A 23,961-nucleotide genomic window follows, 5' to 3' on the forward strand; every position below is an offset into this window, starting at 1 on the left:
CAATCAGCGGCACCGCGCGGGCGCCCCGCCCCCAAGCTCCTCCCCCGGGGCGGGGCGGGGCCGAGCCGAGCGCGGCCGGCGGCGGGCCGGGCAGCTTCGAGCGGGCTGCGCTCTCTGCCGTGTGGCCGGGGCGCCGCCAGCTCCCGGTGGCTCTGTGTCCGCGCCGGGAAGGGCTGCCGCCTGTCGTTGGGGTCCCCGCCCCGATTGTCCGTCCTCCGCCACCCCCCGCCGGTAGGCTCCGGGCGCGTCTCCTCCGCGCAGCCCCGCTGGGCAGAGCGCCGGGCCGCAGCGTGCCCCGGGAGTTCTGAGCACCGGCGGGTCCGGCGGGACAGGGCTTGGTCTGCCAGAGGGCCTGGGTACCGGAGCTCTCTCCGGGAGGGAGCCGCGGAGGAAGCGCCGTGCGCTGCGATCCGAGGGAGAGCGGCTCGGCGGAGCCTCTGCACCGGTTTCGTCTTTCTCCAGCTCCGCAGCCGCCAGCGCCGCCCCGGGTTTGTGCCGCCCCTCGCGCAGAGGCTCCGGGATCAGGTACCGCGGCCGGTGATTAACTTTTAGGAGTAAGTAGCAATGGCTCGGGTTTATTTTTCCCGTTTGTATTGCAAAGTTTAACGGGAAGGCTTATTACAATCCGACCCATAACCGTAAGCCTGCGAAAGGGAGAGCGATGGCAAAGAGAAAGTGCTGAGCTGTGCCCATTGCCATTGCAATGCCGTGGGAACGGACACCGACACGGGAAGAGTTCTGAGCAGAACCGGAGGGTGAAGGCTTCATCTCACACTTAAAGCAGGCACGATGCTCAGCGCTTTCTCTTTGCCGTTGCTCTCCCTTCCACAGGCTTATCGTTACGGGTTGAACTGTAATCGTTTAAGAGGTTCCAGCTCTCTGGAAGCAGAAGTAAAATTCCCCATGGCTGGTCAAAGAATATTTTTTCAAAGCGCGAAGTGCTCGCCTGCCTTGCTAGCGTGCATCCCTGAGAGAAGAAAGGGAGCCTGGTGCCTGGCTGCTTTTAACAGCATCACATGAGAGGTGAACCCTGGCGTTAGAGCGTAACCACACTCCTTGCCGGAGTGCGTTTCCTGGCACGCGAGTGGGCATGAGCTGGCAGTGGTGGGGTAGGCAGGGGCAAAGCCAAAACTGCCGGGAGTGGGGTCAGAGCTGCTCCTGCCAGCAAAGGCTGTCGTGACCGTTCAGCTGACCTGAAACCAGCTTGTGGACATACGTGCTTTTTTGTGTTGTTCATAGGGCTCCCGCTGCACGGGAGCACTGATCCCTAGCTGCTGTAAAGTGGAGAACGTGCATGAAGCGGGCTGCGTCAGGGGGGAATGCTAATAGATGGTGGAGTTCCCTGTTTTGTATTATTGTCTTTCTGGTCACTGATAATAACGCTTCTACTCTCAAATACCAAGTGATAAATTCTGTGAGGTACCTCCCTGTTCCGTGAAGCTGCTTGTCTGACACTTTCTGGAGAGTGCTGGGAGGTCGCCAAGCACACGGGGCATCAGGAGGCTCCACTGCTGCATGCACCGGGTAGGGGACAGCGTAGGAAGCGGGGGCTCAAATCCTGCAATCAGGAGCAGGATCGTGCCACTGGCAGCCACCGTTTCTCAGGGCAGGGCATGGGGAATGATGCTGGGCAGGTGGTGGCTTGAGTTGGAGCAGAGGGGCACAGTCTTGCATGCCATCAGCAGCAGTGGCCTCATGCCAGGGTGGGATCAGGTGTTGGGGCTCCATTAGGAGCCGTGCCCGCTTTGCTGGTGCTGCAGTCGTGAATGCTTTCTTCTTCTCCATCCCTCCTCTGCTCGGAGGGTGCTGCTGGTGTCCCTGTGTGCTGGGCCACGGCATGAACTCAGCCTCTGGAGAAAGCCTCACACCTTTCCTAACGAGCCCTGCATCCCAGGTAGGGCCATCAGGCTGGGCTTGGGGGGCTCGCAGCGCAGCCCTCTCCCCCATGGCACGGTCCTGTGAGCCCCACTGCTGAGGGATGTGCACAGCCTTGGAGCCCCAGGGTTAAGCCACAAAGTTTTAAGTGCCCCGAAAAAGGGCAGCTTGTTGGGGTGTTGCGGGGCTGGCAGGAGACGGAGGGAAGGGCCGTGGTGGTGGAGGGAGGTGGGCCTGCCTCTGGCTGGCTGTGTCTCTGGAGAGGCAAGTGCCGTGGGGGCTGCTGTGTCCCCCTGCCCCGACTCCACCTCGCCTCCCACCCCGTGCCCCGGCACTCTGCGGGCTCGCCGCTGACACTGTGTCCCACCCTTGGCAGGTGCTGATGGAGGCCGACGGCTTGCCCGTGGAGCTGTGGCAGCTCATCTTATCCTACCTGTGCCTCCCTGACCTGGGCCGCTGCAGCTCGGTCTGCAGGGCCTGGAACGAGCTCGTCCTCAGCCTGGACAGGACGCGCTGGCGGCAGCTCTGCCTGAGCTGCCTGGAGCACAGGCACCCGCACTGGCCCGTCCAGCCTGACGTGGAGCCGCAGTCCTGGAGGGACACCTTCAAGCAGCACTACCTGGCCTCCAAAACCTGGACCAAAACCACCCAAGCCCTGGAGTCCTCCAACTGCCTCTCCCTTTTCCAGAGGAGGAAGGGCCGTCGCCGGCTCTGCGTTGGCGCAGTGGCCGAGTTCAGCAGCCTGCGGGCTGCCCTGGCTGTCGCCAGCCCCTACGACCGGCTGGTGCTGCTGCCCGGCGTGCACGAGGAGCACAGCGAGGTGCTGCTGAAGGTGCCTGTGGAGGTCGTGGGGCAGGGCAAGCTGGGGAAGGTGGTGCTGCTGGCAAGCATCAACCAGCACTGCCCCACCGCCCGCCTCTGCAACGTGGTCTTCATGCCGGCCCGCTTCACCTCGGTGCTTTACAAGGTGAGGCTCAGCGGAGCGGGGGCAGCAGGGATGGCGAGGCCGCCGAGGTGGCATGGCCCAGGGGGTTCCCCAGCCTGCAAGCGTTGGGAGGGTGTGACGAGGGGTTTGCGGGGCTCCCTGATGCATGGGGGCTGGGGGCTTCGTCCTCAGAATGTCTCCGCTTGATTGCAGGCTGCCGCAGATGCCGCACAAATCACTACTAGCAAGAATAAGAATGCTTTCGATTAATAAAGCAAACACATATAAATATATACATGCATGTATTTTCATATATTTATATACATGCATATATATATTTGTATGCCCATCTCGGGCTATTAGAAACTACCGTCAGCAATCAATAGTACAGTATCAATGAATAGTATGACAGCAGTCAGTAATAGAAACAATCAGTCATATAGCAACAACCAACGTTACAGCAGCAAGCAAGCAGGTAAATACTAGTAGGTAAATGCCTGCAAACTCACCACCAACACAGCAGCGGACATGCTTATGATAGATTATTTGGATATGCGGTACAGGTATGGATAGAGTCAGATAGATTTCAGAAGGGGCCAAACTGTCACAGGTGAATTATTAAGAGAGGTCATGGTTGTGGGGTAAGCTACAAAGGCTATGCTAATGGTTAAATGATGATCAAATTATAATTAATCAATGATTGAATGGCAGTTAAATGGTAATCGAATAGTAATTAAGCAATAATTGACGGGTAGTGAAGCACTGACTTGACAGTGATTTGACACTGATTAAAATGATGATTTAAATGATAATTTAGACTGTGGTCAAACACTCTACTATTTATTACGACACTTTCTAACAATTAAGCTGCAGCCAGATATATAAATGTTGGTAGCATACAATATACTTTTAGGCCTAATGTAAAAGGTTGCTTGCCTTGTTATAGGTATCAAACACCAGGTAGGGGTCTCTCAGCCTCAAAGAGTAACCTGGAGGTCACTGCTCAAGGAATGTCACCACCGTGCAGCCTGCTGCCATACAGGAGGGCTCGGTGGGCTCATGAGGCTGCATATTTGTACAGTACAAAGTGCTGGACTTGCAGGCAATCCCGTCTTTGGTGTTTGTGCAGGTGCGCAGCTGTAGCAGTTTTAGTTTTGTCTGGTCCCAGCTCAGGCTGGTGCTGTCAGCTCCTGGTAAGACATGGCCTAGACTCCTTAGTCCCTGAGAAGGTCTGGCCTGGCACTGTTCTGGTGGCGTGCACAGCAGGGCTGACTTCAGCAAGGACTACTTGGTGCTGCCTGAACCCAAGTACCGTTCGCTCGGTCAGAGGCACACAGCCATCACAGCATCCCAGGAGGGTACCCAGCCATCCCAGAGGTGGGAGGGCAAACCAACCCAACCCCAAAAGTGGGGCCAGAGGGGACTGGCGAGGTAACAGAGTCTTGCATCAAAGACACTTCGTGTTACAGTCCGAGATCTCACAGCAGGTTCATGCAGAGAGTTCAGCCAGTTTAGTAAAGGGAAAATACGTGCAGGGTGGGATGTTCTCAGAGAGAGAAGGCTCCGTTTTGGATAAAAATAAGTGTTTAAGAGGCTGTGGAACACCACCACTTTGAGCAACCAATAGATGCTGTTCATTTCCACTTTTCACTTGGAGTAGCCAATGGATGATGATGGTTTTGGGTTTTCAGAGCAATTTTATTTTCCTAGACTGTTCCAGTTTTCCAGATGAAAAGCTGCTATTACAGTCCCTGGTTTTTTGCACTTACTGGTGGTATCCCGGGATGCCTATGGGATCCTGAGATTTTTTTTTTCCAATACCTGGCTGCACTTCAGAGGCACAGCTGTGCTTCTCAAAGATGTTTCTGGCTCCCAGCTCCCAGGCTGGCAGATGTTTTCCTTTGTTCAGTGATCTTCCCCTTCTCCCCAGCTGCTGCTCCAACTGTCCTCGTGGTGAGGTGGCCCAAGAGGCTGGACACGGGAGCCAGCATTGCCCACAATGCATTCCACACCAGCCCTGCTGCCCCAAAACCCAGTTGCTGCTGCTGTGTGCTCTGCCCTTAGCGTGGACTGGATGCCCTTGGCCAGGATGCCCAGGGTCTTCTCCGGAGCTAAGCCAGGGCATGGAATCACAGGCACAGTCCTGCTGCTGTGGTCCACCCTGACAACACCTTGGTCCCCATGGACAGCTGCTGACTGGTCCAGAGTGGGATGTGCCCAGTGTGAGTGCCGCAGCTGTGGGCTGCGCCTCTACAAATGAGCCCTTCCTTGTGATGAGTCAGCCCATCACTGGTTATGATTTATAGTTTCATTTCCTTTCACCGTTTTATTGTTGTGACGTATTGAACTTAATCAGTCTGAAAGTCCAGGGTGATGGTACGGCCCTTCACCTGCTGTTAGTGGAATGAGGGAGTTTTCTCCCAAATCCATCAATGAAAAACTAAAAAGCAAACTTAACGCCAATCCTACTGGCAGTCATTAAAACCCTGTGAGTTGCAATTTCAGAAGGGCTTTCACAAACAGCCTCTCAGAAGCTGAGTGGATTGCATCCCTTCTAATTACCTTTTTTTTTTAATTAAAAAAAAAAGGGAAGGTATGATTCAGTCCAGAGCAGGCTAGCGGTCTGAAGGGATTTCTGTATAGTTATCTTTGAGTACAAATGAATGCATTTCAAAACATCTTTGCAGTATGACCACTTCTGAGAGTACTCAAGGCTGAAAACAAATCTTAGGACAGCATTTTGGCTGGAAACTCTGGAAATCTCTGTAAAATTGCCCCAGTCACCTGTCAGAAGTGAAGCTTTTAATGTGGTGCACTAGGCAGTTGCGGGATGACCTGGGGAGAAAAAAGAACAATTTAGGAGATTCCTAACCAAATTAGGAGCACAGCAGAATTCCAAGCACGCTATTCAGCTTTTCTGGCCTGGCTCCTCTGTACCTTGTTCAATTTCTGTTGGCCTTTTCTGTAGATAAGCAGAGACTAGCCCTGCCAGCACCCATAAATTGCCCCGTGCATTGTGTTGCAAAGCAGGAAGGCCATGGTAGGGATGGCTCCATTCTGCCAGTTAGGTGGGAAACCACAGCCAGGGAACAAGGTGTTGGTGGTGTTTCTCCTGCTGCAGTGCCACAGCACGATGCCTGCGCAGCAGCATGGCACAAACTTTGACCTGTTGCTTTGCACTTGACGCATCGTGGGTGCAGCATCCTTCCACCAAGTTTGCTAACGGCTCTGGGTTGAATTGTATCTCTGCAGGCCAACCAAGCAATGTTTGATGTCATCTTACCTGCCACTGCACCCAGTAACCCCCTGAGTCCATTAAATGATGCCAGCTGGCAAATACGCATCTCTGAAGGTTGCAAACTCCTCTGTGTAGGGAGCTTTGCTAAGGTTTAGTAATCTTACCACATCTGGTCCCTGTCTGCTCCCATGCGTGACTGCTGGGCCTTGCTGAAACTGCAAAGCTCCCATGCGTGACTGCTGGGCCTTGCTGAAACTGCAAAGCTGTGTCTTGTTGGGGAAGTTAAGGAAATATTGCCAGCAGGGAAGAAAGTCAGTGGTTATCGCTTGTTGCAAGACGCTTGCTAACTCGGCTCGCAGCGCTGCATCTGTGCCTCGGTGAACTTGTTGCATTTGTGACACCTGAATGCGTATTGTGTTTGCGACTGTGAGCTTGTTTCCTGTGCAAAGACTTCATGGTACGTCCAGGACTGCTTTTTCTTGCTTTGTGCAGTGGTCTCACCTTGTGCTTACTCTTCCAGACAACTTCAGGCTATGTCCAGTTTGACAATTGCAACTTTGAAAGCGGGCAGCTGCAGATCCATGCACCGGGGACATGCCAGGTGAAGTTCTGCACCTTCGCCCAGTCCAGCATCCACCTCCGCAGTGTGGCCCTCTGTGTCCTGGAGAACTGTGAGTTCATTGGTAGTGAGAACGCCTCCGTAATTGTGGAGGGCTACCCGAGCTCTGACCGTAACTGGGCCTGCAAGCACCTGGCCATGCTGGCCAAGTCCTGCACAGCATCCGTGTGGGAGCCCAGCCCAGCTGGCTGCCCTGTGGCCAAGCAGGATGGCTGGGGAGAATCACTGCTGGAGCCAGTGAGGATGTGCGAGATTGTCATAGGGGAAGAACGAAGCAGCTTCATCTCTACTGTGGGTGCTCAGGCTCTGCTTGGCTCGGCCCAGGAGGTCACTGAATTCAGAGAGAACCTTCAGGCAGCAAAGGAGGAGGAGTACCTGGCCCTTGACTCAAACTCCAGTGACAGTGACTTAAGCAGCGACAATGAAGAGGATGCTCGGGCTGCATACAAACTGCCTTATCAAGCCCACAGCCTCAGTCACACGCTTGCTGATGTCACAGACAGCAGGCTTCAAAGCGACAGGCTGCATGCCCTTCAGACGGACCTTAAGCTCAAGTCTCTGCAGCAGGAGCTGCAACAGGACAAGGAGGCCCAGTCTCTGGCCAGCTCTCTGCAAGGCTGCATCATCCGCCAGTGCCTTTTCAGGGATGGAAAGGGAGGAATATTAATTTATTCTCGAGGGCAAGCAAAACTGGAAGGAAGCATCTTCAGGCATCTGACCTACGCAGTGCGCTGCATACAAAACAGTAAGGTGCTGTGAAGACTACTGTGAGCCTTCTTCCTTCCCCCTCCTGCTCCACCAGCATCATTATTACTACGCGTTGCTCGGGTTATCCAGCCCAAAAGAAAGTCCGGGCATGTGCTGCCGCCCGCTTTCTGCGTGCAGCAGTATTGTTCATTGCAATTGGAGGTGTTAACTTGGTGACATGTTGGGGTCACGTAGTCAGGCCTGCTCTACCTGTAAATTAAACTCTTGCCCTGTACAAGTGCTGCCGACAAAGGTGTTGTTGTCGCCTTTGCTGCTCCCCGCGCAGCCTGTACCACAGATGTAGAAACTTGGAGACTGCCATGGTCAGTCCTGCTTTCTTCAGGAGAGCCTTCGGGGTGGGTGCCTGCTGCAGGTAGAGGCAGAGATTTTGGCCGGGGACACAGTGCTGAACTCAAGTTTTTCCTTCAGCGTAGCAGCGTCTAACCCTGTGCTTGCCCACAGCTCTCCACTTCTGTGCCTGTGCTCCCCTTCAGACAGGACAGTGGTCGTGAGGGCTGGAGGGTGACCCCCCCACTGCCAAAATCCCCATTGCTGGTGGTGTTGGGAGGGCTCGGGAAGCCCCTCTCCAGGTGCCTGCCCAGGGCAACATTATCTCTACCACTTGGCTGAGGCAGCACAGGATTTAGGCCTATTTTTCAGTCTTAACTGCTTTGAAATCCTGCACACAAAAGTTTTGTGCAGTGGGAAGAAGGGGAATGTTTTTCCGCCTGGTTCTGGGAAAGGGCTTTGCCGTGATGGTGCTAGCTCCCCATCTGCAGTCCCCACAGGACTGCAGAGCACTGGTGCCTGTGCAGAAACACTTTGCTGCTTGGCAGCGGAGAATTCTTTCCGGGGGATACCCGTACCAGAGGTATGCACTTTGGACTGCATTCTGGTTTTATTCCCTTCGGTTTGCTTCCAGTTCACTCAGCAGCCTGCTCGTAACTGGGAGCAAATGGCAGGGAGATGAGACCAGCTCAGCTGCTGCTATCAGTGAGCATTTTCTCAACTGGGAATTGGCTCTTGACGGGAGGTGGGTGTCAGAGCATCAGGCAACAGGAGACAGTGAAATGCTTGGCTGTGAGATGGGGGCAAGGCGCAATGTGACGCGGGAGCACTGCAGGTGTCCTTGCACGGTCAGGACCCTAAAGCACAGGACAAGCCTCGGCCAGGGTCTGCTGTGTGGGACTTGGCTGTAGTGGGTGTCTGCACTTCTCGCCTCCTGTAACCCCCTCCCCGCACAGCCAAGCACGACTGATGAAGACAGGCAACTGTCAAGTCCTGCTGAGTTCCACAGGCAGTGGAAAGATTGAAAGAAGCACCTTTCTGGACTGAGCAAATAAAAGGAAATATCATTTCTGATCTGCGTTGCTTGTTGAAGTGGGATATGCAAAAGCAATTTGTAGGTTATCTGTTAGCACTTGTAAGACACGGATTTCAGACGGGATTTTGTTTGGCTAGAAAATACTAAAGGACTGCTGCTGCATAAATATTGAAACTAGTTATTTGCTTAGAGGAAACTAAGTTGTTTCAGTTTGCTGGCTGGGACATTTCCGTCCCCAGACGGCAGAATCTTTGTTCTGAAGGTGCAAGGCGATGGACAGGTCGCGTGCTGAGCACGTGTGCTGTAGTGCACTGGCCCGGTCAGCTTCGTGGGAGCCTCATGGGAGGTTCGGTGGCATTTGACATGTCACCTCCAAGCAGCTCCGTACCGCGAGAGTCAGGAGGCGGTGTGTTGCTGACTGTGTACATGCAGACTGGTCTGTCACACTAAGAGCGGTGCGGAGATGGGATGGGAACCGGTTGCTCGCTGTTGTCGGGGGTGTGCAAGTGTAAGGCAGTGAAGGAAGCCATCGAGCCTACCTGAACGTAGGCTTTGTCCAGCGGAGGGATGCGTCAAGTCAAGAGTGTATCTTTGCTCTGGCTGCGCAGCACCGACCGCTGCAGGTCCCCAGTCTCTAAAGGGACCAACGCCAGTGGGTAATGCTGAATGGGCTTAACCGTGGCGCTTGCCCACATGCGCTGATCTTCCTTTCAGCTGGTCTGTGTGCCTGGCACACCTCGGGCTGCAGGAGAGGCAGAGAGGTCATAGATGCACAGAAGCTGCAGGAGAGAGAGCTATGCCCTGTGGTCATGTCCTCTTCCTTGTCCGAACTTCAGCTACGGGTGCTTCTCTTGCCTGCAGGTTATCATGCTGAGGAATGACATCCACCATTGCAAAGCCTCGGGAATATTCCTGCGCCTGTTGGCAGGAGGCCTGATTGCGGACAACAACATTCATTCAAACTGTGAGGCTGGAGTGGACATTCGTAAGGGGGCTAACCCCCTTGTTCTGGTACGTACTCCTCCAAGCCGTGCTGGAGGGCACTGCACTCTCTCTCTCTCTCTCTCTCTCACATGCTGTTTCTCTCCAAGGGGCAGCAGGGATCCATCTCTGGGTTATAGAAGACACCTTCTGTTAGTTTTGCCCTTCAGCCTGTTCCTTAGGATTTTGTTGACGAATTAACGAATTCAGCGAGGGCAAGGCACAGTAAAGTGCTGCCTGATGGTACATGCATGGTCTCCTGCTCTGTTTAATGGTCTGTGTCTTAAAATCCCTGCATATAGAGGGGATGCTCCCCTGTCAAATGAGCACCTCTCCGTAACGAATGAACTCACGCAAGCAAGGTAGTAAATGGGCACTGTACCGTGAATTGTTTCTCCCACCATGTTGTCTATCCTGGGACTTGGTTGGAGGGTCTCAGCTCTCTGCTCAGCCTCAGGCAGGATGGGAGCAGCAGCCCCGCTCTCCGGCAGCATAGCTTTTCCTCCAAACTGGTAGCGTTCCCAGCTGGGCAGCAGGTTGACCTTGTCCCTGTTTACCGAACGCTCGTGTTTTTAGCCATCCTCGAAGGAACTAGGGCCTCACCATGCGGGGGGGGGGAGGCAGAGATACAGATACAAACTGCCATCCCAGTGACCCTGTGGCTGCACTGAGCTCTCCATGTGAGCTGTGCACAGAAGCTGCTGGTGGAAGAAGAGGCTGCAGACGCGACGGGAAGGGAAATTTTGAGTACTAGAACCCCAAAGCAGGGTAAAAGTGACATGTGCCTTGACCGTTTGAGAGTGCTTTCTTCGAAGGTGGATTAATTACCCTTCTGATCTTTTCCCCAGCCGGGAGCCGTTGCTTTTCTCTGTGGTTGCTGCCTCCTCTTGCTCACTTTTGAGTGACCTTCCTTCCTTTTGCTTTTATTCTCTCTACATGTTCAAAAATAAAACCGTAGTGCAATAAGATACACAGTGGCCTTCGCTCAGGCATTGTCGTCGTTGGCAACGGAAAAGGCATCATCCGTAGCAATCAGATCTATGGGAATAAAGAAGCTGGCATTTATATTCTGTATAATGGAAACCCTGCTGTGAGGTATGTTCGCTAGCGCTGACCTCTCTATCTCCTTCATCTGGTCAGAATTATTCCTCCCACTGTGCACACTTTTCTTCTCTCTTTTTTCTTTTTTTTTTTTTTTTTTTTTTTTTTTTCCCCTATCCCCAGCGTAGAGCAGAAATAGGACGATGGTGCACTAGTGCCTTTCTATGACTTCCCTCTATCTGTTTGCTCCACCCAGGTCTTTGCCAAGTGCCAGTCCTGGGTTTTCCCCCTGGATCTGAGGAGGCATAGGCTGTGCTCAAGATGAACAGCTCACACATGCCATGGTGCTCTTTGCAGGAAAAGGGGAAACAGTTCGTGGCACTCCAGTCATTGTTACTCCAATTCACCTTTCTGCTTTAAACACCTGGAGCTACTAACTTCTGTGTGTTTAATACCATTTGATTTAGATGTTAGTATTGGTGTCTGGCAGGCTTTCTTCAGGTTCAATGCTTTGTATCCACTGGTAGCACCGAACCCAGAAATGACATGGCAGGTGTAGCGTGGTATTGCTTGCACATGTGAGGGGCATCTCATCTGTACTGCCACCCCCTCCTACCTCTCGCTGTGCCTGTGAGGGACCTGGAATAGGCATGCGACAACTCACAGTCACGCTACGGAGCAGGGAGAGGCACAAAGGGAAGAGAATGGTTGCCCCTCCTAGCTAGGATGCGAGTATTGATGCTGGAAGTATTGATAATTAACAGCGCCTTAGCCTTGAGTCCTGCAGACCTAATGAAAGCAGCTTCTTGCAGGTTTCATGATCCGCACGCAGAGCTGCTGAGGTTTAGACAGGCTGCCCATACGGACATTTAAGAACAGGTTACCGAGGCATTTAGTCTTGTCTGGGACCTGGAGAAGTCTGCGCCAGACATACGAGCCCTTGAAAGCACAGGGGTCAGCGCTGGGCTTTCCAACACAGGATGCCGAAACTGTGGGAGAGGTATTAATTTCTGAGAAAAGCGGTGGTGTAGTGGCAGGGATAGAGAGATTTACTAGCTATTCTGAACTCTGTACTGCCTCGCAACATCGTTTGCAACACCGGTTTACGCCTTGTGACTAACGTATGAGCGACTGTGCTTAATGGCACGTAGGAGACGATGGGGAGGAGGCAGGGAGGAAGCTCGGTGGGAAGAAAATTTATTTTTTTTTTTTGCCTGACCAGTTACCCGTTTTGGAGGAGCCCCTCTGCTCCGCTTGGGCATGCTGCTGTGTGCTGCCTTTCTTCTGTGCTGACTTGAGGCAGGCTCTGGCGCTGGCTGAGGCTGCGTACGCCGGGGCTGGCCTGGCGGTGCCATGTGCAACTGTGTTGGCCACGGGGCTCAAACAGGGTCTGTCAGCGTGCCTGGGGCTCACTAGCAGGTTGGTGTGTGCGGCTGCAGGCAGGCAGGGCTGGCAGAAGGGGCATGTTCAGGGTGGGAGTAATGTCCTTTGCTGGGTCCCTTTTCTACAGCTGGTAACAGAATGTTTTGCCCATTCCCAAGAGCTGCAAGCCCAGCTCCATCCTGCGTTTCTGCCCGCCTAGAGGACAGGTTTCAGCGGGGCATTGCGAGGCGCTTCTTGCAGAAAGCAGGAAGTGTCCTGAGAAGTGTGACAGCCACCTGGGTGCCAAGTACCATTTTTTTAACCATAATACCGGCCCTTGGGCACGTGTGTCTTAAAATCAGAGGTACTCCCTGGAGCAGCTAAAAAGTTTTTTTGGGTAAGACTGTGTCCCCCACTGTGCTGAGGCCAAGGCTGGGAGGTGCAGAGTGTGACGGTGCCTAGTGGTGCGAGGCTGCCGCCTGCTCCTGGGACTTCAGCAGCTGGGAGCCCCTGCCTTGTGCTGCTGGGGAGTTGCCTCTGGGATGGTTTCACAGCTTCTCATCCTCCATACCCTCACGGCTGCTGGAGCGAGTGTGGATTTCAAGTACAGGCGCCTTGTGCACTTACCTGGTCCGTCTTTCTAGAGGCAGGTGCATGCGAGCCCACAAGCAGCTTTCCATTCTCTGGGTGGCACTGATAGCCTGCGCTGCTCTGCCTGACGGGCTGGGGTGGCCCCTGCTCTGCCTGCACTTGTCCCTGGGGCAGGACAGCAGTGTGAAGGGCTGCGCCCACCCCTGCACCCCCAGCCAGCGCCGGTGACAGCATGGCACAGGCACTGCTTTCCCACCCTGGCACCCTGCTAGGGAATAATAAAATGGTTTGGGTTGGAGGGGACCTTAACAGTCATCTAGTCCCACCCCCCCTGCGTGGGCAGGGCCTGTCCCCCCCCAACCCAGGCTGCTCCCAGCCCCGTCCAGCCTGGCCTCGAGCACCCCCAGGGATGGGGCACCCACAGCTGCTCCGGGCAACATGTTCCAGCACCTCACCACCCTCACAGTACAGAATTCCTTCTTGTAGCTAATCCAAATCTCCCGTCTTTTAGTTTGAAAACATTACCTCTTGCCCCATCGCTACAGGCCCTACTAAAAAGTCTTCTTCTTTCTTCTTTCTTTCTTCTTCTTTCTTTCTTCTTCTTTCTTTCTTCTTCTTTCTTCTTCTTTCTTTCTTCTTCTTTCTTTCTTCTTCTTTCTTTCTTCTTCTTTCTTTCTTCTTCTTTCTTCTTCTTTCTTTCTCCTTCTTTCTTTCTCCTTCTTTCTTTCTCCTTCTTTCTTTCTCCTTCTTTCTTTCTCCTTCTTTCTTTCTCCTTCTTTCTTTCTCCTTCTTTCTTTCTCCTTCTTTCTTTCTCCTTCTTTCTTTCTCCTTCTTTCTTTCTCCTTCTTTCTTTCTCCTTCTTTCTTTCTCCTTCTTTCTTTCTCCTTCTTTCTTTCTCCTTCTTTCTTTCTCCTTCTTTCTTTCTCCTTCTTTCTTTCTCCTTCTTTCTTTCTTCTTCGCCCCCTTCAAGTTCTGAAAAGCTGCTTTAAGGTCTCCCCAGAGCTTTCTCTTCTCCAGGCTGAACAACCCCAACTCTCTCAGCCTGTCTCCGTAGGAGAGGTGCTTCAGCCCCCTGACCATCTTCGTGGTCCCTCTGCTTCCTTCACAGCCCGGAGGGAATGGAGCCATCTCCAGTGAGCGCTCCTGAGTGGGGGCCGGGGCAGGGTCCATGCTTGGTTGGTTGGTCCTTTTGCTTTGCGATCAACCTGATTGCTCTCTTGCTCTGATCCTCAGCAGCATGCCAGAGATTTGGGGTCACGTTGTGGTGGAGGAGTTGGTGGTGGCCTTGGGGCTCCTGGGCTTTGTTCCTTCTGACAGGTGGTAGGTGGGAGCCCAGGGGACAGCAAGTGACGCCTCCTGTCAGGTGTGACGGGGCTCATGTGCTCTCCAGGCTGTTGTTCACAGCGTGGCGCCGCCTCTGCTCCTGCTGTTGTCCTTAACATTTCCCACCATCAACCAACGATCGCTGGATGCCTGCTGGCTTCAGGGCTTGGAAGCTGTTGGAGCAGCAGTCCCATGGATGATAAAGCCTCTTGGCTCCTCCCATGATGTGGAGTGGGGAGACCTTGGCTGAACAGAGAACTGGGCTGACATGGTGGCCACTTGGATGTTCACGAGCACCTCCTGCTCTTCCCTTACTGATGCATGTTTCTCTGTGCCTCGTTTTGTGCTTTCGCCTCCTTTAAAATGGTTTGGCTGTCAGTCCCTCAGCTCTGCTTCGCATGTACCCCTTCCTCACTGTGCTTCCCTCTTGCTGCACTTCACTGCGTAGCTGCCCCATGCCCACCTCTCACTGCTGGCCACAGGCAACAGGCTGTGACAAGTCGCCAGCCAGGGAGACTGGTGCCTCCGCAGAGACCTGCTGCTGCGCTGGCTGGCATCGGTGCAAACCATGAACAGGCAACACTGCAGCTGGTAACTTTCTTTTCTTCTCCTACCTCAGTGGGAACCATATTTTCCAGGGATTGGCTGCTGGAATAGCAGTGAATGAGAATGGGAGAGGCCAGATCACAGGTATTGGAATGGAAATGACATTGTTATGCCCAGTTTGTTTCTATACAAAGCCTCTGTGTTTGTTTGATTGCAAAATTTATCTTGTGGCTCTTGGGTGACTTCAGGTGCACTAATCCCCTGGTTTGCATTTTCTAGTTGGCCTTTCTGCCATTACGGAGGTAGCACGCCTTTCCGCAGCGTGTCCTCCAAATTCCTGTTTCTTTTGTCTCTGGCCCAGCTGGGACATGAAACTGTGCTCCAGAGCAATCTGCCACGTGGACTGCATTTTTTTTTCCCCTCCCATGCCATCCAGTTGATAAGCTAAAGCTGTGAACGATGTTTCCTGCTGTTGTGGCACCTCTGGGTGGTTTTCCACTCTGCCCTACACCTTGGAGGACAGGGAGGTGGTGGTTACTGGAACTGCTAATGACTGGTGTCCTGTGCGGGAGAGCATTGCCAGGGGAATGGGGGAAAAGGGAAGCTCCTGGGGCTTGGGCTCTGCCACAGGCAATGGGAGCTTTTCAGTGGGGCCAGGTCTCAGCTTGCCAGGTCTCCTTGCTCTTCCGTGGGCAGGAGGCCCGTGTGGTCACCCCATCCTCCCTGCCTGGCCTTAGGGAACATCATCTGCGAGAACCAGTGGGGTGGAGTGGACATCCGCCATGGTGGTGACCCCATCCTCAGGAACAACCTCATCTCCTGCGGCCACTCAGACGGCGTGGTGGTGGGTGAGCGCGGGAAGGGCCTCATCGAAGGAAACGCCATTTACAGTAAGGAAGCTTGGGTGGAGAACGATTCTCACCTTCTCCCTCATCCCCCTGTCCTCTTGGGCTTGCTGGGCTGTCCTCTACCTCCAGTGTGCTCTGGAGCAGTGGTGGGTGCCCAGGAGGCTTGACCGGGAACGGCACCAGACCCAGCCCAGCACAAGCACTGCTCCAGAGGTTGTGCCACCAGCACTGCAGGGCTGTGGCTCTTGAGGGGCTATCTCCTCACTGAGGAGACCACCACTTTGTCTCTAGTGGAAGGCAGGAGCTTCCTCTGAGCCCTGAGAGCGAAACCAGCCTTGCACCATTGGCCTCGTGCAGGGCAGGGTTGCAGGAGGGGATGTGCGGTCCCTACGGGACGTGGGGAGCCACAGCTGCTGCCATCCCACATCCCACTAACCGGGGGCCAGAGGAGTCTGGCAGGACTTAACTGGGCTAAACGTCTGACAAGGTGTAAACCGTCCAGGTGATTTTCTTAGGCAACTGGAAATCACTTTTTTAAAGGGATTTTGAAGTGGCTGCAGAGAGCACGCTGCTGCCAGGGCACAGGTCCGAGTCCTGGAGGGGCTGTGCTCCTCTCTGCCCCTGTTTAGGACAGCGATGGAATGCAGACGGTTACATAGCATGGCCTGGTGCGCGTCCCCCTGTCCCTCTGTCCCACTAGTAACGCTGGAGGCAGTGGTGGCCAGTAGTGCTGGTGGCCACTGTCAGCCTCTCGCAGCAAGTATAGGGCACACAGCTAGGGCGTTGCCAGAAGTTTCTGGAACAGCAGTGGCTGGGGAAGCAGGAGGGTATTCCTAGGGCCCAGCCACCTGGGCATGGAGAATGTGCCTTGGCCCCCAGGCCAAGCCTCAGGGAAAACCAGCTCGGTGCTCCCTGGCCCTGGAGACTCCCAGTCGTGGAGGAGGAGAAACCAGGACACATGGGCTTCCAGCAGTGTGGCTGTCCATCTGCAGCAAAGCCAGCCGTACGTGCAGCCAGCGGACAGCGGTTTACCTCCTGGTTGCATAAGTTAAACCTGGGGACTCGGGCTGGGGTCGGAGCACGGACAGTGCCAGGAGGCAGTAGAGGTGGGGAAACAAAGGCGCTTAGCTCCCAAACTCAAGGTGGCCCAGTGGGACCAAGCCAGGGTCAAAGGATCGCTGTGAGCCTCTGACGTGTAGGGTTAGCCTTCATGTGTACTCAAAGAGGAGGATGGCCTCTGCCGCACCTGCACTGCGTGTGCGCTACCTGCTGCTCTGGGGCAGGGCTGAGGGTCTCCAAGCACTGCTGAGCTGGTGGGCTATGCCGCCCTGCGCTGCAGGCAACAAGGGCTGTGGCGTGTGGATGATGTCCTCCAGCCTTCCACATCTCATCAACAACCAGATCAGCCACAACGGCATCTATGGGGTGGCACTGTTCTGCCGCAAGGATGAGGCTGGTGACTATCCCCCTGGTCAAGGGGGCAACGAGACCTTCCAGGAGGAGAGGGAGGGTGCCGGTGGGGAGAACGGCCCCGACAGCGAGGAGGAGTACCCAGCTGCCCGGCCTCCCATCAGCGTGGCACTGGTGGAGTTGAACAGCATCAACCACAACGGAGGTGAGCTCAGGTCTTTCTCAGCTGCCACTAGGCCAGGAGCACCCTGGAGAAATGGCGTGCTGAGACCTGAGTGTGGGTGGGGTTTTTTTTTTTCCTTCAGCTCCCAGTCAGAAAGTCACCCTGTGGCAGAAGAGACTGGGTAGCTTCTAGAAGGAGAAGTGCGTTTGTGGGAGTTACGTATGACTGAGGCTGCACGGTCTTAACCAAGAGATCTTCTTTTTGGTTGGCAGCTGCTGGGTTGCACATCAAGAGCAGCGAAGCGCTCAGCGTCATCGCCAATGTAATCCACGCCAACCGCGACGGCGGGGTGGCAGTGCTGCAGAGCAGTCAGCTGACACACATCACAAACAACAGCATTTGCTGCAACAGCCGGGAAGGTGTGCTGGTCGAGGCCGAGTGCCAGGTGGAGCTGCGCGGCAATGGCATCTATGAGAACCGCAGCCATGGCATCATCTCCAAGGGCGAGGGTGTCATTGAAGAGAATGACATCATCGGCAACCACAGGTGTGGCCTTCAGATGCTCCAGGCAGCAGACATGAAGGTGAGTCCTGCAGAGAGCTGAGGGGGCACCTGCTTGTGGAGCCCCAGGGCTGGGGCAGAGGCAAGACAGAGCCGCCTGCTGCTGCCCTCCCTCCCTGGGCGAGGGGAAGCCAGCAGGCCCCCCGGTTCGCAAGCGGGACAGGAGGGACCACCCTGGCATTGCCAGCAGGAGGAGTGTCCTTGACCCTGCGAACCCTGTGATAGAGGGAGTGTAATTTCCAGGCTACGTTAGAAGTGTGTCCAGCTGACACGGGAAAGTTGTCCCCTCTTTCCTTTGCCGTTGGGAGGCTGCGTCTGAAATGTTGCGTCCTGTTTGGGACCTGAAGGTCAAGAGAGAGGTGAAGAAAAGGGAGAGTGTCCACTGCAGAGCTACCAGGATGGGCGAGTGCTGGGATGTGTGACTGCTAAGATGAGGCAGAGGCAGCTGGGCTTGGCTAATCTGGCAAAGAGGAGGCCGAGGAGGATCTAACAGCAGCCCCACCGCTACCTGAAAGGGCAGTCGGAGCCAAAGCCGCCTCAGCAGTGCCAGCAAGGGGTCAACAGCACAAGTGGCAGTGGTCACCCCACCTTGGGAGGCCCAGGTGGGAGGCTGAGCGAACCTTCTTGCCTCAGAGGGTGGTGCGGCCCTGGGACAGCTCACAGAGGTGTAGGGTCACCGTTCTTGGGGGGTTTCCAAGCTTTGGAGGACAAAGCCAGGGTTGCCCTGATCTAGTGCTGGAGACAGTCCTATTCCAGAGGTCCCTTCCATCAGCATGCTGTAACTTTGTGTTTTTCTTGGCCAGTCGTTGGGAATAGGCTGGACGAGGGTCAGCAGAAATTGTTTGAGGGAAGGTGTAGGTGGGAATTAAGTAAATGTTTCTTTTTAATCGGGCCAGCAGTGCAAAACAAGAGCGCACTGCTCACAAGAAACTGATGTTTCTATCCATAGTGTGTTTGAACTGCATCATGTCCTAACATCTGTCAAGAGAGGTTTAGAAGTACTCTGTAGGGCCCAGAAGGATGAGGCAAGTTCTTCCCCTAGCCTCAGCATTGTTGGGTCTGTGCTTACGGTTGCTCAGATGCAGCAGGAAAGCACACTTGTACCAGGGGAGCTGGCCGTGTTACCCCAGTGCACTCGGTGACGGAATGCGCAAGGCGGTTTTTTTAGCAGCAGCGGTTTTTCAGATGGGCAGACGCACAGGGGAAGGGCTTGCGTGAGCTCATGACATTGCTTAGTGGCAACAACAACAAAAAAAAGAGTAAATTTTCGAAGTCCTATGTCAAGGCTGTATCCTCTCTGGTGGTTTGTCACATCTGTCTGATGTTTAAGCCTTGGTGAAGGGCAGCTCAGTAATCATTTCCCACACGTGGATTCACAGAGGGCTTGTAAGAGACACCTCTCTTCCCTCAGAGCAGCAGAGGGATTCCTGTGTGGTTTGGTGCAATGGCATTCAGCAAAGTCCATCTTCTCCAAGGCCTGTCCCCTGTATTTAACCGCACGGCACAGTCAAGTGGGTGATCCCATAGGGCTCTGTCGGAGGTTTTGCAGGCTGCGTGAGCTGTGCTGAAGGTCTGGGGTAGCTGGCATCTGAACTAGATTTTTTGGGAAGTTAGATGCAGCATTTCAAGCATCTAACCAGTTCCCCAGGTTACCTCCTGGAGTACAAGGTTGCCTCCATTCTGGTCTTTGTTGAGGGGAAGCCATCATGCATCAAAATGAGAAATGCAATTTAACTCATCATGAAGGACCCCTAAAAAGAGTTTACAGAAAGCCCTGCCAAGCAAATGCTCTGCATGAGTCCTGCAGGGGCTACACACTCCTTTTGAAAATGATGCCCGTAGAAAAAGATTGTCCTCTGGAGCAGAAGCTAAAACCCACTGCATGTTCCATGGTCCCAGCCATCCAGTCTCCTGGAGCACACAGGCAGGATTCATGTTGCAGGGTTCATTTGGGGAGCAGAGTTGGGGGGCGCAGCTCCTTGCTGAAGTACTGGTGATGTCCTGGCGCTGTCGTTGCTCGTCCACGCACTGCCAGAGCCCAACAGGTGCCTGAGAGCGGGTGAGATGGTGCACGGTGCTGGGTGGGAAGGAGCATCACAGCAGCTGTTGCTGTGGATCCAAGGAGAAAGGACCAAACTGATCTTCTAGATGATGGCATGGTGAGAGCCGTGGCCTTGTCTGTCTTGGGAAGAGGAGAATCCTAAGTGCTCTTTTTTTCCGTATAGAAGGACATGACAGCCTACAAGTATGGCCATTCAAAACCTGGAGGGCAAGGAGCAGCAGCAGGTTCATATTGCACCAGGGAGTTGGGTACCAGCTGAAGGGAAGCTTGTAGCATCTACCACTGACAGAAGCTGAGCTGCCAGGTGGGGCCACCAGTAATGTGTAGAAGGCCTTAGGAAAGCTTCTGTGTGCGTGGCTACAGGACATCCAGTCTGAACCCCTGGTATGCTCCCAGACTGCCAGGGAGTGCTAGTGAGCCTTGCAGAGGAGCTTTGGAGTTTGTTTCTTTGTCGATCAAAGAGCCGTATGAACAATATCCTTCTGCTTGTGCCATCCCATCTAAAGCTTAATTTGCAGGTGACCAAGAACAGGATCCAGGCCTTTCGGGACTATGGGATTGCTCTCTTTGACGAAGCCAAAGGCCTGGTGCAGGAAAACCTCATTTTCCAAGGAAGATCCAAGAAATTCATTTTGCGACCAATGTCAAACGCAGAAGATTGCATTGTCCAAGACAATGTGCTTCTCACCGTCAAGAAAAGGTAAGGGCCCTAGCACCATGGGGTGGAGTTGTGAGCTCGGAGCCGCCGTTGTGCTCCCCTGTTAGGCAAGCACAGGAGGGCTGTGCTATGGAGCGCCTCTTCTCAGCTTCCCATACCTGCTGACCCATGGCACCAGCCCCACATGTGTGGTGAACCACTGCAGGTGACGACTGCAGACCAAGCAGAGCCAGGAGGTTCCTCTTGGGATACCTCTAAAGCCACCAAAGGGGCTTGGATTATTCCTTGTCAGGCTACGTGGGTCTTCATGATGGATGGCCAGATCCGACCCCAGTCTGCACTGGGCTTTTGGTGCTGGTGAGGAGGAGGAGGGTGGCTTCAGGCACCAGATTCCACCTCCAAGCTTTTGCCCAGAGCAATGTGAACAGCCAAGGGGAAAATGGATCTTGGAGTGGTTGTTTCTTCCTGGGCTTGATTTAGCTACCCTGGTCTTTGTGCCAGTAGAGGGAGAATGTGTCTTCTGGTGGTCTTCAGAGGTACTCCTGTAGCTGCAGATCTCCAATGGGTGTTGCAAAGCTTCCCTTAGCTGCTTACCGTCACCCAGATCTCAGTGACTCTCACTACAGGCCTTGTTCAAAAAGGGTCACTCTAGAGCTGGACTCTACAACAGATGCCCGAGGGTGGAATGCTGGAGCCCCGTCACCCATACAAGAGCTGGGTATTCAGTGGGTTGTTCTTTTTAGCTAAAAAGATTTGACCTTGACTCTACTCCCTGGGTCCATGGCGTGAGAGAGGACCCAGTGAAACTGGAAGACTTGCATTACTGGAGGGAGGTTACATGTGTGGGCCCCCAGGCTGGTGATGCTGTCACTTAGTCCTCCAGACTCCCATAGCATCAGTGTCAAGTGCACTAGAGAGGATTCCCACCACCTCCTCCAGAGCCTTTAGCCTCACGATTCCTCCGTTAGGTTTTCAAATCTGGCTCCCTTACAGCAAGTCTCGGGAGGTCCTAGCACTGAATTTCCTCCTGCAGGTTCCTGACCCATCCCCCTAGAACTTGCAGGCACTTGGAGGTGTTGGCTGTAAAATCACGGGAGGTAGTTTTGCAGTAAAGCGAGATGTTCCGTCTCAATTCTCCAACCATTTCTGTCCCGCTTGTGTTTCAGAACAGACGTCGCGTCTGAGCATTGTGCGCCTGCCAGCGCTGCTCTGCCCCTTCCCTCCCTGATGGGGGAACTTCAAGGGAGTGTTTCTGAGGCGGCTCTGGAAGCACCCTTTCACCCTGCTCATGGTCACGCATGGGGTGTCTCTCCTTTTCCCAGGTTTGATATGGAGTGCATGCTGATTAACCCCCCAGCACGGCCTCACGTCAGAGGAGGTGTCCTGGGCTCCTGCATGGCGGCTGGTGGTCCGAGGGTTTCCAGCACAACTACCAGGATGGATGGGGGCTGCCACCACCGCAGGAGCATCTTCTGCACCATTCTTTGACTGGATTAGGAGGTTTCTTCCCTGGTTTCTCTGCCTGTCTTTTCTCCAGAGCGGCCGCTGGGAAGCTCTCACAGCTCAGGGATGGGGACCCCTGTTGGACTGTACTCCCTTTTCACGAAGAGTTTTGCAACTTCAGTGGCACATCACTAAATAAAAAAATAGCTGGGAAAACAGCGTTCATGTCTTAATGTCTTCCTCTTTGTCCACCGAGATTGCTGCTGGGGTAACTTTACAAGGAAGCAGTTCCTGAGATGGGATGCATTCCTTGGCAGAACCAGCCTGGGCCTCCCCAGCCCAAGCTCTGGACAAGCCTCTCCTCCCGTGGGGCCCATGGCGTTATTGATTGGGGAACCAGTTGCTTTGAAGCTCTTTTGGCAGTGACCGTCTGCATCTGTCCTGCATGATCTTGCTCAGTCTCTGTGCTGATTCTGACCCGGAAGGGGCACACAGATCAGCGCAGACAGACGGACGTACACGCAGTGCATGTCCCTCCAGCACCCAGACTCGGCTGCCATCTGCCCAGTACTGCCCCAGGGCCCCAGTCTCTCTGGTTTCTGGCACCAGGACGTATGAGACCCTAGAGCCTGCAGCATCCCCCCTCAGCAGACCAGGTGGACAGACAGAGGGGGCGGTTGGGCTCCCAAACCAATTCACCACCTTGTTAGTAGCAAGCCCATGGAGATAGAGATACTGCATCTGTCCTTTGCTGCAGCGAATGAAGAGACGGGACGCAGCTTGATGCAAGCAAGTTGTCCCTTTATTAGTGATTTTCTTACAATTATAAACGTTTCTACCTTCTACATATTACACACTGATTGGTTAAATCTTAAGCATAAAAAACACTGATTGGTTGATATTTGAGGCACACCGTTAGAACAATAGGAACTTACTAGTTTATCTTGCCCTAGCAATAATTTCTATTCCAAGGTTAGGGAGTTTCTTTCTACGCGGCTTTCTTGATTACATATCGGCGCCATCCGTTCCCTTATCTGGCTACTTGTTTCTCTGTCCGTCTGGTTGCCTCCTCAACTGTGACGGCTCAGGGGTCTGCAGTTAGCTTGTTCCTTTGCTCCCAGGGCTTGTGCCCTACAAGTTCTAACAAGTCTCTATTCATCAGGCTATCAGTACTTGGACTCTTGTCCTTGAGGCCTTGTCCTACACTTTGCCACCAATCACCTCTCTACGCACAGTGAGACGCTTTTATTGCCTCGCTCCTCTGTTTTCACGTGTTCATCCTGCCTGAACTGTGTCAATTCCCAGTTTGGTTCCTCCCCTGGGCATCCCGTTAATAAGCTTTGTGCAATCCTGGGATGCTCTTCCCCTGCCCGCTGTAGCGTGTCCCATACCCCTGGCAGAGACCCCTGGGTCCGTGAGGGGCTGGGGAGAGGGCAGGTGTCCCCCAGCCTGTGAGGCTGAGTTCCCCTGGGACTGGGAGGAACTGAGCAGGGGCTCACCCCTCTGAACGTGTCACCAGGGGTCCCCCAGTGGTCCCTGGGGCTCAGGGCTCTTACCGTGGGCAGGTGGAGGCTTGCGTGCTGTAACCTCGCATGACCTGCTAGCAAGTTCTGCCTTCTCATCCCCCTGCCTGAAACCAGCGGTCAGTTTCCAGCTGGATTTTCTCTGTCTTGTTCATGTAACGAAGTGTCCACATAGGTTTCTCCTCCGGTACACTTTGGTGTAACTGTGTTGCACAATCTGATGTCATCTGCTGTTTCTCCACGAAGCAATTCTGTAAGAAGAGACCATCTCTTCTGTTTAAAAAAAGGGAAACTGCCACAAATGAAATGCTATCCTTTAAAAGGTGTCTCTAATTTAGTAACGGAGCCGCTTTCCAAACTAAGTGACATTTTCCAGAGTGGCTTTTGGGGGGGCCCTTTCTGAAGCTCGTCACACTGCAAGGCTATGGGACGTAGTCACAGCCACCTGGCAGGGACAGGCACTGGGCAAGCCCACAGCCTGTGCCAAAGCCTGGAGGGTTTCACAAGCTCAAGAGCAGGTTTAAAACCAGAGGTGAGCAACAGCATTCTAATCTCTGTGGTCAGTGAGATCATCTAAAGGCCCAGTTTGCCACGGGATAACGGCAAAGGCAGCTTAGCACAAGCCTTCGGAGACCAGCACATCCACCAGGAAATGCTGCTCACCATTTCCTGGGCAGACTGGGAGGAGGTGCACACAGCACCAGGAGAGCCGAGTAGCGGG

General features: G+C 54.0%; 1 protein-coding gene across 4 annotated transcripts; it reads left to right on the forward strand.

Moving 5' to 3' along the window:
- The first annotated feature begins 78 nt into the window (after window positions 1-78).
- LOC130142933 (F-box only protein 10-like) lies at window positions 79-21,937 on the forward strand. Of its 4 annotated transcripts, none has more exons than XM_056325427.1 (11): window positions 79-554; window positions 2,252-2,842; window positions 6,559-7,407; window positions 9,590-9,739; window positions 10,668-10,804; window positions 14,646-14,716; window positions 15,310-15,462; window positions 16,760-17,035; window positions 17,266-17,576; window positions 20,123-20,316; window positions 21,597-21,937. In XM_056325427.1, the coding sequence occupies exons 2-11, from the start codon at window positions 2,258-2,260 to the stop codon at window positions 21,760-21,762; spliced, it is 2,892 nt and encodes a 963-aa protein (XP_056181402.1). In that variant the 5' UTR covers window positions 79-554; window positions 2,252-2,257; the 3' UTR covers window positions 21,763-21,937. The 4 variants fall into 4 exon arrangements, with proteins under 4 accessions (XP_056181402.1, XP_056181401.1, XP_056181399.1 ...); XM_056325426.1 differs by having other exon boundaries at window positions 79-525; XM_056325424.1 differs by lacking the exon at window positions 79-554 and adding an exon at window positions 1,613-1,894.
- Window positions 21,938-23,961: the final 2,024 nt, after the last annotated feature.

Source organism: Falco biarmicus, chromosome Z (assembly GCF_023638135.1).
Source record: "Falco biarmicus isolate bFalBia1 chromosome Z, bFalBia1.pri, whole genome shotgun sequence".
Classification (NCBI taxonomy): Eukaryota; Metazoa; Chordata; class Aves; order Falconiformes; family Falconidae; genus Falco; species Falco biarmicus.

What these genes read in the sequence shown, in the direction of transcription:
- LOC130142933 (XM_056325424.1), top strand. Translation starts at nt 1,673, where the DNA reads ATGCCATCAGCAGCAGTGGCCTCATGCCAGGGTGGGATCAGGTGTTGG. An exon ending in TCACCTCGGTGCTTTACAAG is followed by an intron (nt 2,843 to 6,558) that starts GTGAGGCTCAGC and finishes TTACTCTTCCAG; the next exon opens with ACAACTTCAGGCTATGTCCA. An exon ending in GGGCTAACCCCCTTGTTCTG is followed by an intron (nt 9,740 to 10,667) that starts GTACGTACTCCT and finishes ATAAAACCGTAG; the next exon opens with TGCAATAAGATACACAGTGG.